The 19,967-nt window shown below is 33.0% G+C and overlaps 4 protein-coding genes across 5 annotated transcripts; all 4 read left to right on the top strand.

The window, feature by feature from the left end:
* Positions 1 to 395: 395 nt before the first annotated feature.
* Positions 396 to 8,741, top strand: LOC106710074 (actin-binding Rho-activating protein). Its single transcript, XM_014502051.2, has 5 exons — positions 396 to 574; positions 4,832 to 4,968; positions 5,855 to 6,032; positions 7,967 to 8,059; positions 8,232 to 8,741. Exons 1-5 carry the CDS (start codon positions 518 to 520, stop codon positions 8,343 to 8,345), a joined length of 579 nt encoding a protein of 192 aa, XP_014357537.1. The 5' UTR covers positions 396 to 517; the 3' UTR covers positions 8,346 to 8,741.
* Positions 8,742 to 9,415: 674 nt separating this feature from the next.
* Positions 9,416 to 13,644, top strand: LOC106709974 (sucrase-isomaltase, intestinal). Of its 2 annotated transcripts, XM_045682785.1 has the most exons (7): positions 9,460 to 9,480; positions 9,636 to 9,752; positions 9,987 to 10,920; positions 11,031 to 11,247; positions 11,532 to 11,840; positions 12,314 to 13,087; positions 13,281 to 13,644. In XM_045682785.1, the coding sequence occupies exons 2-7, from the start codon at positions 9,665 to 9,667 to the stop codon at positions 13,641 to 13,643; spliced, it is 2,685 nt and encodes an 894-aa protein (XP_045538741.1). In that variant the 5' UTR covers positions 9,460 to 9,480; positions 9,636 to 9,664; the 3' UTR covers position 13,644. The 2 variants fall into 2 exon arrangements, with proteins under 2 accessions (XP_045538740.1, XP_045538741.1); XM_045682784.1 differs by having other exon boundaries at positions 9,416 to 9,752.
* Positions 13,645 to 14,232: 588 nt separating this feature from the next.
* Positions 14,233 to 15,489, top strand: LOC106710004 (ribose-phosphate pyrophosphokinase 2-like). The gene has a single exon (XM_014501940.2). It carries the CDS (start codon positions 14,361 to 14,363, stop codon positions 15,387 to 15,389), a length of 1,029 nt encoding a protein of 342 aa, XP_014357426.2. The 5' UTR covers positions 14,233 to 14,360; the 3' UTR covers positions 15,390 to 15,489.
* A 1,283-nt stretch (positions 15,490 to 16,772) lies between these two features.
* LOC106710069 (glutathione S-transferase 1) lies at positions 16,773 to 19,940 on the top strand. Its single transcript, XM_014502044.2, has 5 exons — positions 16,773 to 16,917; positions 17,351 to 17,409; positions 17,482 to 17,629; positions 18,492 to 18,685; positions 19,558 to 19,940. The coding sequence occupies exons 1-5, from the start codon at positions 16,777 to 16,779 to the stop codon at positions 19,694 to 19,696; spliced, it is 681 nt and encodes a 226-aa protein (XP_014357530.2). The 5' UTR covers positions 16,773 to 16,776; the 3' UTR covers positions 19,697 to 19,940.
* The last annotated feature ends 27 nt before the right edge of the window (positions 19,941 to 19,967 follow it).

Raw genomic sequence — 19,967 nt, 5'->3', positions numbered from 1 at the left:
TTAAACACATTATTGAATTTAGAATTTTTATGAAAAAAATAAATATCCGTATTTCAAATATAACTGGTTTTGTTTTTCTTCTATCTTTTCCACATTTCTCTTTCAGAGTTACGTGTAGTTCTAATGAAATATTAGCAAGGAGGTTAAAGAAGGAAATATAAGATATATAAAATAAATACTAGATTACAAAAATTTAATTAAATTATAATTCAAAGAAATTCTACTAGAAAAAATAGTTCTGCGAACTTTGTATTTGTCAGGACTTTTCCTCAAACGTAAATTCTGAAACGCTTTAAACGTAGACCATCCTACACGGTTACGACATCGTAGCATCAGAGCGCGGGGGATAGAGAGGGGGGCGGCAAGGACGCGGGAGGGGCCACCACGTCACCCATTCATACCAAGCCGCCACTTCATCACAAACCATCGTCGAGTACGCACGACTAATAAATATTGCGCGCGCTATTTATACAGAGTTCATTTGAAGTTTTTGGTGTATTTTTTTGTACAAGGCAAGATGAGCGGAAACTTCCTTACAATCCCCGGTGATGATCCTATCCAGCGAAGATCTAGGGTAAGTACTTTTTAGTGTTAATCTTTAAGCAAATAAATTTACTGTACTTTACCTTTTAAATGCGGTATATTTAAAATTTTTCATTTATAGATCTAAAACTTATTCAATGTTTTCTTAGTTCACAATCACTACTTTAATTTAAATGTTCAGATAAATGTAATACGTGATTTCAAACATATAGTTTAATAGTTTGTTCAGGTAATATTTTTATATAACTCACTTTCTATAAAATCATTTTCTAATTTTTTTTACTTTTATTTCCTTTCGAATTTTATACCATAACTATGATTTTATTATTTGTTTTATTATTTTATCATTATATCTTGCTATCTACATTTTTCATTATTTTCACGGACACATCTTGATTAACTGACATTCTAATTTAATTCATTTAAGAGAAAATTATTTTTTAATTATAACTTTATGAAAAATGTATTATTTTACATGAATTTTATGTTTTATAAGGTATAATTGTAAAAAATGGTGAAACTAACCGAGTTTCAACAACTGAAAGATCCTAAACTTAAAATACAAAGATATTGTTCACCTCTTTTTAGAAGGGAAATAAACATACAACAATATTTTATACAAATATTTGAGATGAAATCTCATAGTACAACTACTACGAAATAAATTGTTAACTTACGGAGGTATTCTTCAAAAGTTTATTATTGATTCACACTTATATCGACTTCCAATAATAAACAGCTTCTTAATTAGTCTAATGAGTAATGAACGGTGGCAAATTACTGATGGCAATTATTTTTAGTTATATGACTGAGAGTATCGTCATCCTCGTGAAAAACGAAAACGTAACCTTAGCCTTTAGTCATTGTGTTTTTTTGTTTGGCAACTGATTGGCACATGGTGTAATGATGAATGAGAACAAAATCGTTCGACAAAACCGTGAGTTTGGATGGCTGGAACATCTTTAAGAAAAGATATAGTTACTAGCTGTCCCCCGCGACTACGTCCGCGCGCAGTTAAAAAAAACTTAATAGCGGCATGAAAAATAGATGTTGCCCGATCCTCAGACCTACTGAATATGCTCACAAAATTTCATGAGAATCGGGAAAGCCGTTTCGGAGGAGTTTAACCACAAACACCGCGACACGAGAATGTTATATATTAGATAGTTTTTCAAAATATTCTCCAGCCGATGACAAACTGAAACTGTTTTTGAGTTTTTAGACACCTTAGTATTTCCAAGAAGTAGTTACTTAGTGTTACACTCAGAATCACCTATAGACATTTCTTTTATTAAATTTTCATTATTTGTTTAATGGCCATCAAACGTATCTGAATATAATATTTACACATATTTTTTGCTATGGATTTCAGTACAATCACAAATATGTGACGTGTAACAAAAAATACATACCATTTCATGTATGTTTGTTTTTGTGAAAGTAGTATTTTTTACATCAAAAGCTGCTATTACTACTATTTCATGATAGCCTCGTTTGTACGACAGTTTTTACACATATTTTAAAAGCTTATGACAATAGTTTTCACAAATTTGAATCTCTATTTTTGAGTTCAAATTTTGTTGCATGTTTAAATGTATGGATGGATGGATGTTTGTTAGAAGGTATCTCCCGAACGTCGTTGATCTCATTGTAATTATTCATAGATATAGAACACAGAATATAAGACATTGTAGGCTACTAATTAACTTTTTTTTAATTCCGGGCGGACGAAGTCGCGACAGCTAGTTCTAAATTAAGCTTTTATTAGAAGTTAGACCAATGTTTATACATTGTATCCAGAAACAAATTAACCAAACTATGTAACATTTCAAGCGATTAGACCTATTATAAATGTATAAAATGTTGAATAATTTATTTAGAATTAGTAACTCGGGAAAAGACTACGATTGACGTGAAAATACGTGACATAATACAAAAGAAAGGCAGGAAACAATAACATAATGAAATGTACAGTAAAACACACACAATGTCACACAGATTTTTGGCTTATAGCCAGGTCTACGCCGCGCTGTAAAACTCGATTGTTACACCTACCTAATGACATTTTAAAACATAGCTTTAATCCAGAGGTTGGCTAGAACTTCAAATAAATGAACTATGGAATAATATGCTGATAATCTTATTTGAATTTGAACTTTTTTTTAACTGTCGGTACTATGCCGTCCTCTCGTTCTCCTAACACGGTTTAGGGACCTGGGGTGTGGATTATACTTTATTTCTTTATTATAAAAATTCAAATAAACTTACGATCACAAAAATACGGCTTAAATAATTTGAACTTTAACGAAGACTTGACATGCTAAAGAATGGCAAAATTGAATCCTGAAACAAACGTAAGAATATATTATGTAGTAAAAGAAACAAGATAAAAGATGGAGAGAAAATATGCTAATATAGAATTGTAGGAAAAGAGCCAAACCGAATTATACGTCATCTTTTTATCAAAACAATAGCTATCATTCAAAGTTCCGTAGACACAGCATTTCTTCTAATTATGTTAAGTTTCATTAAATAATATATTTATTGTTAATTATTAAATAATAAGCTGATATTTTTTTTAATGTTTCGCAATAATTTTTACTGTGATTTAAATATTATACGGCAAGAAACTAAATAATTATATGACTTTGCTAACATATTATAATACTCATAGATAGCTCTTAGCTTTGATGTTTATTTTCAACACTCACGTGTATTTTACGCACGTTAATACATCTCTAGAGTTTTTATCTTTTAAAATTAATGTGGTTAGTATTTTTGATAATCATATTAACATAATTTCACCCATCGTCAAAAAAAATATGATTAGTAGTCTATGTGGTCTTCCAGACTATGCTCTACATCTGTGACAAATTTCATCAAGATCTGTTGAGACATTCCGGAAATACCTTCAAACAAAAATCCACCCATCCAAACATTCGCATTTATAATATTAGTAAGATTGCAATTTACTACAATAGTATAACGAATTCTAAGGAATATAATCTCAGTTAATATTCAACTAAATTATAGACAGTTCACATATTTAAATAATATATCCAATAAAAGACCTACCACACTACAGGGTTCTATTTAAATGCAAGACTGCACATTGCGCGCGGAATCTTTAAACAAACATCTTGCTAAGATTTACTACCATGTCTCAGTATAAATTTGCCAAACCAAAAACGATATGGCGAGTTTGAATTCCAGCATTAATTTTAACGCGTAAATATCAAAAGCATTCCTCTAAATCCTCCAAGATCGCAGACGGAAGCGTGAATCAGATGCGTATGCGCCGACGTCAAAGACGTTTGAACGCGAGTTGTGCCGAGGCCGGCCGGCGCAGGGCCAAGGTAACACCTGATTCATGCGCTCCTAGTACCTATACAAAAACTTCACTACATGTATACACAAGATCATTCATAATTTAGATTTCGTTTGATTGTAAATGAGAAGAACTTTCTCAATCATTCGTAATATATGTAGATAACTAAGATTTCAGTCGGTGTAACCCGTGAAATAAAATTGACGGAAAACTTAAATAGTAGTCAAAAATAGCGGGAAATTTAATAATGATAAAATTTATTCTCATATAAAACTAGCTTTCGCTAGCGACTCTGTCAGCGCGGAATTAGAAGAAGACTTAATTGATAATGTGTTCTTTCAGACTTTATCAAACATGCCAAATTTCAGCGAGATCCCTATAACCGTTGTGGAAATACCTTATAACAAACATCCGTCCATCTAAACTTACGCCTTTAAAATAGAAAGAAAGAAAGATTTATTTAAAAACCGACAATGTAAAAAAGGTTGAAATTTCGCAAATATATTTTAGCTTAATTTTGAACGTCAATAGAGCTTAGACGTCTGTTTACAAAGAGGAAATAGCTTCACGACTATTGATGATTGATGTTTGGCAGCGTCCCCCCGCGTGTCACACCGCTCTCCGCACGTCTTCCTTAGGTGTTGGCAAACGCGACAAAATAAATCAAGACAAATTTAATTGGAATAAACAAAGCAACTGCACGATTCCAGACATTCCACATCCGGAGGATGTTACTATTAATAATGGACGAGTTTAAATTTAAAGCCAATAATAATAAATGAAGCTTACTGATCTTGAAATATTCGTATTTTAATAGCCAACTATTTCAGTAACAAAGGTGAAGAAAAAAATAAACAAAATATCATTTTGACTGAACTTCTGTGTTCTGTGAACGCATAAAAACGTAACGAATCTTTTAAGTGTTCAGTCTTAATTAATTGTGTTAATGTTTTTTTGCAGAGTTCGTCTTTATCAGACCTAATATCATCCTTCGACACAAAGGCGCAGGCGCACAGTGAACTGCAGAAAGTCACAGCGTTCAGCGGTCATTTCGACAAGAATCACAAGCCGACCTTCTCCAAAGAAGAATATGGCAAGTAAGTACCCGTGTTTTGTAAATACAGTAAAATATATAAATTCTGACTTTTTGTTTGGGATCGAACATCGTACATCAAACTATCTCCATAAGAGTTATAAAGCCCGCTACACACGTTTGGCAAACAACAACAAACAGCAAACACTAAACAAGAAACATAAACGTGTGGATTTGCCTTTTTTGTTTGGTGTTCGTTGTTTGTACCAGTGATTGGCGTCATTGCGGTTTTTCTACACAAATCAAAGGATGTTCGACAAACATGGTGATGCCCTGTGTTCGGTGTTAGGCACATGTTTGATGACTGTGTCTGTTTGTAGCACCAAGCATCTGGAACGGCCATAAGTTGTACATATGTTTATTGAAATAAGTTTTCCATCTAATTGCATTTTGAGCGACATGGCATTTCACCGAAATGCATGAAATAAAATGAATTGCATATTTAAACGTGACTGTCCAGTGCCGTTACTTATATGTTTCAGTATTTTTCGGCAGTGGCAGTACAAACAAACTGTAAAAAAATAAGTGTAAAGTTGTTGACCGATTTGACGCAAACCAGACGCCTGTCCGTATCGATGGTAAACAAATATCCCAAGACTTAATTCTGTCAATAGATTAATGAACTTTTATCCTTAAAGAGTTCAAATGCATCATTTCAACGCTTTGGATAACCAGTATTATAAGTAACGACTAAAAAATGACCATTTATCTATTCCATAGTTTTCTACATATGTCATTATTACAGGATCTGTGTAGGTATTGGTAGTCGCTGCAATCATTTCAAAGGTGGAAAGATTAGAAAAAAACAAGGGAAAAAGATGAAAACCCCTACCTACAAAATAAAAATGGCAGATTAAGATAGGACTAATTATTTTAAATTACCCTTTCAGACCAATCCCCGGTTCGAAGACTGAACACCGAGGGGCGGAGGCACAAGCAAGAGTTTGTACAGAAATGAAGGAACTGTGCGAGATAATCAATGAGTACGGCAAAACTCCTTGCAAGAGCCTCTTGCCTCCAGAACTTCAGAGTGCCACCAAAGTTATATCATTCGGAGAACTTTTTACGGTAAGATTGTAAAACTAAATGATCCGATAAAACGTAAAGTAATATCAATTATAGCAATCATAATTACTTGCCAGTCTTTCAGTCGAGGACTATAGCCCTCTGCTAGGGGTATATAATTCCCACAACAATAGAGGGATATATCTAGTAGGTAAAAGTGGTCTACTACATTTATCAATCGTAAATGTAATTAATAAAAAGTACGTATTTAAAGTCCGATTTACGATCACTGAAAAGCGTTCCAAGAACGTATGAAAAGTATAGGCAAAATCTTCAGAGATTTTCATTTGTTTGAATCGAAACAAAAAAAAAACTAATTTATAATTGAACATCGCATTAAGCGACATCTGTTCTGGTCCTGTATTTATTGGGCACGATTAAATTGCATGATAATAACGATCTTGGCATCGGATCTGAGTATGATACACGTTAGAAATATTCCAAGAACGCAACGGCTTGTTCCTACGGCAGTTTGTTCTTTGTCATAAACAAATTAGGTTTGTGTTGGAATTCTTTATCAATTATATAAATACTCACGATCGAAACCCAAATGGATAGACAGAGATTGCTATTTCTATTTGCCAACATTCCTTTCATGCTTCAATTGTCGGTTACATTTGTAAAAACGCTTGCGTTTTCTTATATTTGTGAAACTGTAATGTTTTATTTATCTATCTTATATCTTATATATATAAAAGAAAGTCGTGTTAGTTACACCATTTATAACTGAAGAACGGCTGAATCGATTTGATTGAAAATTGGTGGGCAGGTAGCTTAGAACCAGGAAAAGGACATAGGATAATTTTTACCCCGTTTTCTTTTTTCTATTTTTTTTTCCGCGCGGACGGAGTCGCGGGTAAAAGCTAGTTCTATATAATTTCAAGAAAATTTTATTATAAGAAATTTTTGCATTTCATATAGCCAGAGCGTTATCATCGTAGTAAAGACAACAATTGTGCGATTCTCATTGAAGTAAACAATTTTTTCGTAAAATGTAAAATGAAACACAACTTATTAATTTATGTTTTTCCTAAAAACATTGCGATAAGTATTCCGGCTGCAAAATCTATAAATCATAAAAAGGATATGACTGTTTATATAACCTCGAAGATTTGATGTTTCCCGCGCTCTGAGCTAATACGTAAAACATCGGAGACACGAAACCGCGTCCGGACCTGTGACGTCATCTGACATTCCGTTTGGCGGCCATGATTTAAATTTGGAACCGCATTTGCTAATGGCGGACAGATCAGACACGCAATTAGCACAGTAAACACGCAAACACGGATCTGACCGAATATGGAAATTTAAATATGTAATAATTTCTTTGATCTTTCCCTCTTTGACTATTTTCTAAAGCAAATCAACTCAACATAATATATTATAGTGCCTATGCGTTAACTTCTTTTGTAGCGTTTCAGTTGAACAAATAAATTTGAGACTTGCTTATTTATGTTCAATATTTAAGAACAATCGACCTTCGTTTTAAATAAATATTTATATTTCTCCATCGCGTTTAACTAAATTTATGAATACGTACTGCAACATGTTTTAAAAAATATTATGATTCATGATTGCGAAAAATATATTTCATTACAAAAATAAGAGGATTAAATCGCCTACGCTTGATATGTTTATACATATTCAACAAATTAAAGGCAAACTAGCCGTCGTGTCGTGTTATATCAGAAAGTTAAGAGAATAACACAGAAGAGTCCTTTAGTTGAGAGAGAGAGAAAGAGGGAGCGAAGACAGAACGACAGACACGTCCCTTGTAACAGTACCAAGAAATTACGAATCAACGTCGCATTCTTTGGAATCGGTCTATCCATTTCCACTAAATTTCAAAATAAAAAAGTGTTGAACCAGTCTGCGTTTTTACAGAGAAATGCTACATTCTTTGAAAGTTAAATGAATTATATTTATTTCTGTTGCAGATATACACAGTCATTTCAGACAAACTAGTAGGAATATTGCTAAGGACGAGAAAGCATCAATTGACGTTCTTTGAAGGCGAAGTTTTATTCCAGGTTAGTACATTTCTACTTTATGCCACATAAAGATATAATTAAGAAATTCAACCTCAAATTTAATTCTTCGTAACTTCGTAACTCTGAATCTACGAATAAATATTTAAAAAAAGAAGAATGTGTGAAGTATAAATTTTAAGATTTATAAACAAATCAATATTTTGATTTTCAGAAACGCGACGATGACGTTCCGGTGTTCCTGATGCAACCAATAGACGATATAAGGACGTACTGTAACAATAAAGCACTTCAAGCTAGACGATCTGTATCACCTATGCCTAATTAGAAAGCAAAATCTCGATTTGAAAGATTTTCCATTTCGATTCTTTGTAAAAGACTACTAAAAGTGCTTCTAAATTAAATTAATCCTATGCAAACTATAATTAATTTTAGAATAATCAGAAAAGAAGGGACCCCGCGTAGCAATTTGTATTTGCTTTTAATGTCTATTAATGGATAACATTAGATATATTGTTAGAAATAAATAGATGGAAGTGGGTGACTGCGGTAATTTAGATTCCAAATAATACTTCACTAATTTCTCCATAAAGAAACTGCACATTTTTCGCTATAAAATCATAAATTCCAAAATCAATTTGAAAACACTTGTATCTCGTATCTATCTTACTAATATTATAAATGCGAATGTTTAGATGGATGGATGTTTGTTTGAAGGTGTCTGCGGAACGGCTCAACGGATCTTGATGAAATTTATCACAGATGTAGATCATAGTCTGGAAGAAGATACTTATTCAGTTTTTTTTTTTATATAATTCCGCGCGGATGGAGACTCGAACGACAACTAGTATATAATAAGTTACTCTTTTTTTTTATTCCGTGCAAAGTCGCGGGCAAAAGCTAGTAATTTTTAAGCGATTCACATCACTCTAGTCATGTTTTAGTATTCTAGACCTTAAGTATAAGTAAACCTGGTATAAGTAAATAAATGTCATTAAAAAAAACAATGTTCGTTATTTTATTGCTATCCCAGTCTTGATCCAGTTCTTTTATTCAGTATTCAAACTAGAATCGGTTCGAATACTGTTAATTTCAACATCAACCATGATTACATCACAACCATGAGCTTTGAAGATTATTTAGAGGAATTTAAAGCGGAAGAAAAATCTAAAGCAGTATTTTTGCAACACATTTTTCTACTGTTATGTTCTAGGTCAGATATTGTTGTTGTAATAAAATCAATTATCTTACACATCACAGAACAATGTTATCAATTTTCTTCGTATAATTAAAATCGATGAGTTCTAATCTAATCAACTTTATCAAACAATTATAAAATTCAAGAGATAATCTGGTGTATGACGGCATTTTACTTTTGTTGTAAATTCTTTGGTTGTTGTTCTTTTGTTTTCTTAAAGTTAAAATTGTGTTGTGAAAATAAGCTTGTAAAGTGTGTAAAATAGGTTTGTGATTTAATTTAATAGTAGTTTCAAGTGGAAAAATCTAATAGTGTTTTAAAGATACAACTCAAAGCTGTGTGTGTATGATTTTCTAGCATATGTGATTTTTTTCATAATACCTAGCTTATCTGTGAAGTGTTTGCTGATTTTTAGTACAGATGATATTTTTATCCAATGAAGAAGTACAATGATACCTCGCGCAGAAGATTTCAGTCAAGACATTAAAGACAAAAAAGATGAAAACGATTTAATATACGAATATGAAAATATCAAACGTAAGTACATAATGTACATAAAATTATAAAACCGTATATGTGACTATAAGAGGCAGGTGAAAGAAAATGAAGTTAGTCTACAGGCATACCAGTACCTTTAGTCGTATTCTTTTTTGATGATTTCCAGTTTTATTCTTTAAGAATATTTACTTTATTTTGAGATAGGCCCCCTCTCAGTTAAAGTATTCTTTTCTTATGTTTTTCTTCGTCATTTATGTATTGTTTTACTTTCAGAGGTCACCTGGTACGATCAGTTACTATTGAATAGACCATTAAAGGTTGTAGTAATTATATTACTAGTAACAATCGCAGCTCCACTTCTTATCTATCAGTTCTGGTTTTTCCCGAGCGTAGATGCACCACCTGCTGACGGTTATTCAACGGGATCATGTCTCTTGCAGAGAGAAATCCGCCTTGCCTGTGGCGTTGGCACTATGAACCAACAGAATTGCCATCCCCAATGTTGCTATGACGTCAGAAACAGATTCTGCTTCCATAGACTACCTTCTCGTTTCTCCTACATTCTTGATCGAGAGTGGTCTGAAAACGTTACTCTACAACCCAGAATATCAACAACTCCATATTCTTTACAAAACAGTATACCAAATTTAAGAATATCCGTCGATGAAATTACGTCAACCCATCTATCTCTCAATTTCTACAATCCTCAATTAAAAACATACTCTGGAAGGAGAATTGAAAATAAAGACTATAATTATTCAATATCATCACCAGAATTGAATATTGTTGTTAACTCAATACAGGGTAACATTTTTAACACATTACGAGGTCCAATGATAGCTTCTCGTAATATTTGGGAGATTGCTTTCAAAATAACTAATGAATCTATGTACGGTTTGGGAGAGATTCCTCTAAAAGCTGGCACCGTTAAAGTAATTTATAACCACGAACAAGGACTTAGTTCAGTTCCACTAATATTTGCTAAAATTAACGAATCATATCACGGTCTCTTGATAGATTCAAGTACACCAACTGAAGTATCAATTCTAGCTGAGAATCAGATTGTGGTGCGTGGTATCACCAGTTTCGGTTTGAGATTTCATTTGTTTACCGGACCAACGCCAGAAAATGTAATGAAAGAGGTGATGAACTACATCGGAACTTTTAATAATTTTGAATACTGGATGTTTGGAGCTCATATTTGCAGGTATAAAAATTTATGTTCTATATTATATCTCACAAGAAGTAGTAGTAATACGTTCAATAGAAATATTCGAATACTTATGCATATTTGCTCAAGAAACATTTATTTTCCAGTGTATTTCCAGGACCGTTAGATAATGCTTTTACGCAATTTAATACGTTTATGAATTCTGCATCAAGACAACGTCTACCATTTGAAAGTACCTGTGGACCAATACCTATAGTTTTTAAAAGTGATCAGTGTGACAATTCTGAAAACGATATAATTAATAGAGGATTACGACTGATAACACGATTTAACAAACGTTTTGTGCCACATCTTTCACCATATGTAAGTAATATTGAAGTAACATTGAACTTAAAATATTATATTTTTAAGTTAAAAAGAATGAACTTTGCCTACTTATTTATAAAGTGCATACTGGACAGTGAACTAACATTTGATGTGAGATTTAAAAATATGAAAAGAAATGAATGATTGACCTACGATTATCTTAAAGACTAGATCAGGGTACAACCTACACCAAATAACAATTCAAAAGTATCGGAAACATAAAAGAGAGAGAAACATAATCTACACAAGTATATATTTAAATAACTATATTGTATTTTCAGATTCGTCATGAATTAAATACAACAATAGACGAAGAAGAAGACAATACCACTAGAAGTTGTACACCTAATCTTACAAAATACGAAAGATATTTAATATGTGATTCTAACAACTTAGAGCCTTACATAGGTATAATAGGAAACGATACTGTTGTCTATCCAGATTATGGAACAATAACTGATGAACTCATTAAAGATTTATGGATTTATAATACCGATGTGGATGGATTAATTTTGGAAAATAACTGGCCTTTGGATGACTCAAAAAAGTTGCACAACGAAACTTATTTATATCTACCGTATTTTAACAAGGTATATTTAATTAAATTTTTAGTTTATTCAAGTTAAAATTTTCGTGTTGACTTTTTCCACCTTTTATACCAACTTCAAGTGAACAATACCTGAATATTTAAGTAACAGTACATTAGTTTAAAAATATAGGTTTTTTAATTACATTTGCTGGAATACTTTTAAAGAACTTAGATTAATTAATTAATTGAGAAACGGCTTAACTCACGTTTTGATCGTCCGGTGGCGGCACCGACTAGTTTCGGACCCATCGGGGGTCCATCTTCATCATCATCAGATCATCATCTCAGTGCGAGACGTGACGCGACCGCGAAATCTTCGGATTAAACACTCGCCCTGAAGATGGACCCCCGATGGGTCCGAAACTAGTCAGTGCCGCCACCGGACGATCAAAACGTGAGTTAAGCCGTTTCTCAATTAATTAATTATGATGTCTCACGAAAGTTTAAACAATTTAACTTAGATTAAATTTTCAGAATTTTGAAAATGCTTTGAATCGTACACCACAATGGAATATATCTTTACCCAATGACGGTGGCATATATCTCTTCAAACATAACATTTACGGGAACAATTTCATAAATGCGACACATGCAATATTCAATAAGACATTACCGAGATGGTCATCAAGTCAATGGATGAACGGCAAAACTGTAATTAACAGACAAAATGTTGATATTAGTTGGACAAGCTTACACAAAGAACTAATAGCTATGGCACTAGGTGGTGTCTCCGGTCATTGGTATTGGTCATCTCCTGTATGTGGTGACTCAGAAGATTTCAATATAGAAAATCACAGTCCATTATGCGTCAAGTGGTATATGGCAGCAACATTTTTCCCAATACTTACTATCAATTCGAAATCAACTCCACGAGATCCTATTCAATTCGTCGGTACTTATAGGACTTACATAAATAATGCTCTGAATCATAGACTTAATCTACTCTCGTACTTCTATACTACACTTCAAGAAGGACCATTACTTCGTCCAATGTTCTATCAATATCCTAAAGTATCAGAATTAAAAGATGTAAATAATCAGTTTAATGTTGGCGACAATTTATTAATAGTTCCTAATTTACAACCGAGTCAAACTCATGTCCATGTCTGGATGCCGCCCGGGACTTGGTATGAGATGTGGAGTGGATTACGTTTAAATGCCACAGTTGGCGAAGCTGTAACCATGACGACTACAGATGCTGATTTCTTAACTCTAATTCGCGGTGGATCAATTGTACCTTTACAAAAAGTAAGTTTTAGTAACTTTAAAAAAATTTGATACTATTAATAGCGATACTGTGGAAAATATGTGAGGAAGAAAATACTAAGAATTTTTTTGACAAAAATAACGTACCGCATTTTGTGATAAACGAAGCAGTTTTTTCTATGTCTTAGTTAGGTTAGTTAATTTTAAAAACTAATAGTCAACTTATATTTTTCAGGATGTCAAAGCAACAGCGGAACTAACACGCCTACAATCAAGTTTTGCTCTCACTATAGCTCTGGAATGCACAATTATAGCTGACAACACTAACTGCAAAGCATCAGGTCACCTCTTCATGACACCAAATATGACAATGGAATTTAAATCAGATGCTGAAAATCTTATCATAACAGCAATTGGAGATGATTACGGTATTTTCTGCAATTCAACAGTTGCTATTTGGGCAAATAGAATTCAAGAAATAAATATTTATGGACTCGATGATGAATTTAATAATTACGACAATCATAAACGTATACTAGCGTCCATTGACTTATGTGAATTAAAAGATGTACATGAAATTTATTTTAAATATACATAAATCTAATATGAATTCGCTTTTAACAAAATAATAAATTATTGATCACATCTGAACGTTTATTAAAAATCCTCTTCTCAAAGAAGACCTGCTTTTAATTAAAAAAGAAACATTTTTTCACTGTGGGAGATAATACCTAAATAAAGTGTGGCGTGAATTGCTACATAAAAACATTCAAAATAGACGTGATTAGACAATGTTTGTTACTTATTATTACGAATGATATGATGCAATGTTAATTAAAGTTTTAAGCATTTTAAATACTTTATTTTGCATTTTTTTTTACGGCAAAGCTTAAATAGCAAAAGAAGTATATTAAATCAAATTTATTAGTAAAGATAAATATGTTGGATCTAGATTATAGATGATATATCTAGTAAATATTCCTCAAGTAATATTAGCTCCCACAGCTCTACTTTTAACATCTGAGCACGATATTACGTGTATTTTATTTTTTTGGCCTTCAAATCACAAAGCTGCAAAAATAATAGATGAACTAGGCGGTCATGATCACCACCTGCAAACAATTATTTGCATTACACCACATCTTACAAGATAAGTAAACTTGATATAAAGTACTTCGTACACTTCCACTGTACGGGCACCGATCGACCTGACCCCGCGGTCAACTTAGATAAATATGTTTTTAAAGTAAACAACTGTCCATTTCGCTATCGATAGTAACACAGTGAAGTCTCTTCACTGGCTTCAAATAGTCTAATGAGAACGGACGAAAAAGAACAAACAGTTAACGTCAAAAGTGATAAATCAGAAAATAAACAAGAACCGAGAATGCCGAACATCAAAGTTTTCACCGGAAGCTCCCATCCTGATATTGCGAAGAAAATCGCCGATCGACTCGGCATCGATTTAGGACGAGCGACGACCAAGAAGTTCAGTAATAAAGAAACAAATGTGGAAATAGGAGAATCTGTAAGAGGTGAGGACGTGTACATTGTACAAAGTGGTTGTGGAGAAATAAACGACAATCTAATGGAACTCTTGATCATGATTAACGCCTGCAAAATAGCATCTGCGTCTCGTGTGACAGCTGTCATTCCTTGTTTCCCCTACTCAAGACAAGACAAAAAGGAAAAAAGTCGTGCACCAATAACTGCAAAACTCCTCGCAAATCTTATCTCGGTATCTGGGGCGGACCATGTTATTACAATAGATTTACACGCGTCCCAGATTCAAGGTTTCTTCAACATACCCGTGGATAACTTGTACGCAGAGCCAGCTATAACTAAATGGATCAAGGACAATATACCGGAATGGAAGAGTAGTGTTATGGTATCACCCGATGCAGGAGGTGTGAAACGAATGACGTCTATTGCAGATAACCTTGATATAGACTTTGCAATCATTCATAAAGAGAGACAGAAAGCTAACGAAGAGGATTCAACTGTTTTAGTTGGTGATGTTAGAAATAGAACAGCAATTATGGTCGACGATCTAGCGGATACTTGCGATACGATTGTAAAAGGAGCTGAAAAGCTACGAGAGGCGGGTGCCAACAAGATCTATGCAATTTTAACTCATGGAGTGCTCGCGGGGAATGCTATAGATAAAATCAACAATTCATGTTTAGAGGCGTTAGTTGTTACGAATACGATACCGCAAGACAGACACATGAAGCAATGTCCTAAATTGCAAACCATAGATATTTCTGTCATGTTAGCTGAAGCTATAAGACGTACGCATTACGCAGAATCTGTTTCGTATTTATTTTCAAATGTACCCTACTAATATTAAGAAAAATAAAATCTCTTTTGTTAATTAACATTTGTATTAAATTTATCGCTTTCCGTATATTCTTTAAAGCAACTTCTTTTTACATTTATTTACCAGGCGGTTGTAATAAGTTTGTTACTTGCTCTATTACTGTAATATTATAATGTTTATAGATTTAACGTGTTATTTAATCTCATTAAATAAAACAATTCATGATTCTATGCTAACTTAGAATCTTTATTAATTAATTGGGTAAAAAAGCTTTTTGAGATCGCAACGAAAATTCTTCCAAAATTCGATTCTATAGAAACAGTTAACGTGTCTTCATAAGACCATCGGCGAAGCTACTTCAAGGCCACGATTTTCAAATTATTTACTTTACAAAATATTTTAACATTTACGTTGTAAACAAATGTTTTTATTACATCATTTGTAAACATTATGATGACATATTCCTTCAAATAACAATCAACTGTAAACAATTTTGTTTGCTTAATTATTATCACAACATTAATGTAAACTAAATTAAATCATTTAATCGCCGGGTGAAAAACATACAGAAATAAAAAAATTATGCGATTAGGTATAGGCAATCTTACTAATATTATAAATGCGAATGTTTAGATGGATGGATGGATGTTTGAAGGTATCTCCAGAACGGCTCAACGGATTTTGACGAAATTTGGCACAGATGTAGAACATAGTCTGGAAGAACGCATGGACTTTTTATGTTTTATTAATTGCACGCGGACGGAGTCGCGGGCGAAAGCTAGTTTTTAATAAAATTAATAAACTTTAATAAAAAAACGTATTACTCAAAATTACAAATTTGTAGTTTTAGTTGTAATAAATTATTTTATTTATTTTTTTAGAAATGGATAAACCAAATGCTACGTTTATATCTAATTACGTTCTCATTCGCTTTGAATCTTTCAGCATAGCAAAGTTGCGGTCGTAGACGAATGCGATAAAAACTGTCCAGGCGCTGATAAGTATTGACGTCAAGCTGTTCCACTTCATTACACAACCGGTTATCTCCAATCATGCATATTGTGTCAAAAGTGAAAACAAAAACAGTCGTGTTGCGAACAAATACGTCCAGCTCTGTGCAATAGATTTAAAGGTAAGTTAAGATTATTATAATTTAATAATAAAGGCAGTACTTTATTTCATTTTAGTCAATTTAAAAGACAATACTAATGTCATTTTTGTAGAATTTAATTGTAACTCGAGTCACAGATTCTCACGCTAAATATTAAAAAAAAACCTTGTATTGTTATAGCGCGTACTCAGCTCATTTTACTCGTTTGTCGCAAATAAGTGATATATAAGCAAAATATTTGTAAATTTTGTTATTAATAGGTATTATTACTTACATTATAAACAATTTTCAGTTGTTATAATGTCTCCGTTGCTGTACAAAACTGACGGAAGCCCGCCGGCTCGAACAGTAATGATGGTAGCAGATATTCTTGGAGTACATTTGGATAAGAAAGAAATAAATCCAGTACTAAGAGAACAAGATACGCCGGAACTCACTAAGGTATAAATTGTTATATAGAAACCTTTACAAAACTGTCAAAGATTAACACAATGCAGCCAGCATTGTGTTAATCTTTGACAAAGTCCAAAGTCAACTTTTCTTGACAAAGTCCACTTTTCTTGTGTACTTTGACCACCATTTTATCAATTTCAAATAAAATTATGTACATTATGTAATTAATCTTGGTGTATTATATAGAACTGTACATAAATACAATGTGATAACAGTTCCTTATTTCAACTATTATCTTAATCTTTTTTTTTGATAAAGTCGGAAAATACAAAAGAGGACCCCCTACTGATGATAAGTCTGTAGAAAGAATACTCATGACTACAGAAAATCAGTTAATAAGAATCATACAGATCTTACTAGAATTTTATTAGGATATTTTAAGGGCACATAAAAATTGAATCAATTTTTAACTTGATTTCAGAAAAATCCAATGAGGACTATCCCTTTATTAGAAGAAGACAACTTCTGTTTAGCTGATAGGTGAGACAAAGATAGAAACAATTATATCAAAAAATGAAGCGTATTAATAAAATTACCTTATTCTCTTTCTAGTCACGCCATAATCCTCTATCTTTTCGAAAAGTATGGCAAAACTAAACACCAACACCTGTACCCATCAGACATGAGAAAGCGAGCTACAATCAACCAAAGGTTATTTTTCGATTGCGGCGTTTTATTTCCAAGACTCAGATCCATTATGGTAAGAAGCATTTTGAACAAATCTAGAAATTAAATTTAATTCGTCTAAAGCGTAGTTCATTGGAATGTTATCTAACCGACAGTCATTATTTCTAAATAAAAGCAAAAAAAAAAAACTAACCTAATCCAGTATTAGCTAATGTCTGTCCGCTGTATTGTCGTCGTTTAATATATAATAAGGAAGTCCTCAATCTGAAATATTTTATACATTGTTTATAAATTCGTGGACAGACAATGTTTATACCATATTTCGTTCCCTGCGCGTGCATAAACCAGTTTAAAAAAAAATATCAAAAGGTGGCAAACGATCAAACGATGACCTGGATTCGCCGAAATAGCAAGTCGACCGTTGCCCATAGACATCCGTAAATGCAGATGCGTTACCTTTAATCAACGGAGAAGAGAACAGAAAGAGGATATTTCTCCTTCTATGCGTCCCCTCTTTCGCCAAATCCACTTCCCCTTCTTTCCTAATAAGAAAAGGGTGTGAAGGGAAAGTGGACTAAAATTAGGGCTCCGGCACTACACTCATCATACGAAACGCGGAATTGCTTCCACTTCACGCCAGTCTTCTGTGTGGTCGTGGTATTTCACCGGGCGAGCCGACCAATTCGTGCAATAGATGTTGTTGCTGGCGTCTACCACTGATCATACTTAAATGAGACTCGGTCAAGATATTTTGAGGTCGATAGAGAAATATGTTGTGCACACCAATCAAAAGAACATAAGATTTACCGTTTTTAGTTTTAACCGGACTGACTTATGTCTAGGTCTACTTCATCATATTTTATGTCTAGGTCTATGTCCTAAATCAATATTGAGGGTATAATTTTATATATTGTTTAACATACTTTGTGTTTCAGGCTCCAACTTACGGTGGTAAACTGACTGGATTATCAAAATCCATGATAGGGAACGTCGAAGACGCGTACAGAATGCTTGAAACATATTTATCTGAGACATTATATTTGGCTGAAGACGTCATAACCCTTGCAGATATTAGCATCATGACCACCATGTCAACACTAAATGGATTGATTCCTATCAACGAAAAAACGTAGGTGTAATTTCACACAGCTGACAAAGTGTGACTTCTGTAATCTTTTATTAATCATAGTTTATGATGTGGGTCTGCTACACGTCTGTTGGCGGAAATATATAAGCTCTCATTCACACGGGTGCTTTTGTACAGCGAGTTAAAAAAAAAAGCGTTCAAATAGAACAAATGCATATGTATCTGTTCATAAGGTAAGGTTTTTTACCGCGCAGTGTTTTATTTTGAGCGCAGGACGAACGAAACAAGAGTGAAATCGTTCGTCGTTCAAGAGCCGACGTCGCAGTTTTAAAGCGGCGTTTAAAAAAGCGCCTGTGAGAATGAGAGCTATTAGTATTTTTGAATAACAATTTGACACATCTCTCAGAAAAATCAAATACTGTTGATATTGTACTGTGTTTTGTAAATACACAGGTCCATTTTTTAAGACCTATATAGGTTCAGGCTTCTCCCATTAATCACGTGAGGCTCGAAAGCCTAAATTCCCTTTCGAGACTCACGTTACGGCGGCAGGGGTTATAAAAAAAATCACGAAACATCACGAGGGAAAGGAGGCTAAAATATCACGTGTATTTATTATCTGACGAGGTTTTAATGAATGTTAAAAGTATTTTTAAAAAAATCAATATTACTTTGTACTAAACATACGTGATTTTAGGTATAGGGGGGAGAGGTAACCTAAAACCCCACTGGATTCTGTAAATTGGTATAGTTTTCATCATTTTAGCATCGTTTCATTACATATATTGACAACCATTTTTGATAGATTTTACTTACAGGCAAAAACTTCTAAACCGCTCAGCATTTTACTGAAGAAATAATATATTTAAAAAACACTACAAATTACAGCTAAGTATATTTTATTTTTATTTTAGGTATCCTAAGTTGAAACAATGGTTTAACAATATGTCACAGCAAGAATACTGTAAAAGGATAAACGAACCCGGCAGCAAAGAGCATGTCTACGGCCTAAAGACAATCATGGAAAATAACAAACAAAAATCCAAACTTTAGCTCCGACACAACAGAAAATCATCACATTTATTAACATAATTTGTGTATTCGAAGCTGTAATATATTTTAAAACAATATCAAATTAATTGTACACTAACTTGCTTATCAAGTTGAGACCGTTTTTTAATTTACACTATTGTATTGAAGAACATCAAATTAAATATACACATATCGGTAGCAAGGATCAAGAATGTTTAAGCACAGAGATATTAAGCAAATGTTACTTGCCACATGTTAAAGCATAATTAAAAAAAAAAAAGAAAAAAAAATT

The sequence above is a fragment of the Papilio machaon genome, chromosome 20, assembly GCF_912999745.1.
Source record: "Papilio machaon chromosome 20, ilPapMach1.1, whole genome shotgun sequence".
Taxonomy (NCBI): domain Eukaryota; kingdom Metazoa; phylum Arthropoda; class Insecta; order Lepidoptera; family Papilionidae; genus Papilio; species Papilio machaon.
Note: the sequence above shows the minus strand (reverse complement) of the source record. Positions and strands in the feature narration are given on the sequence as shown.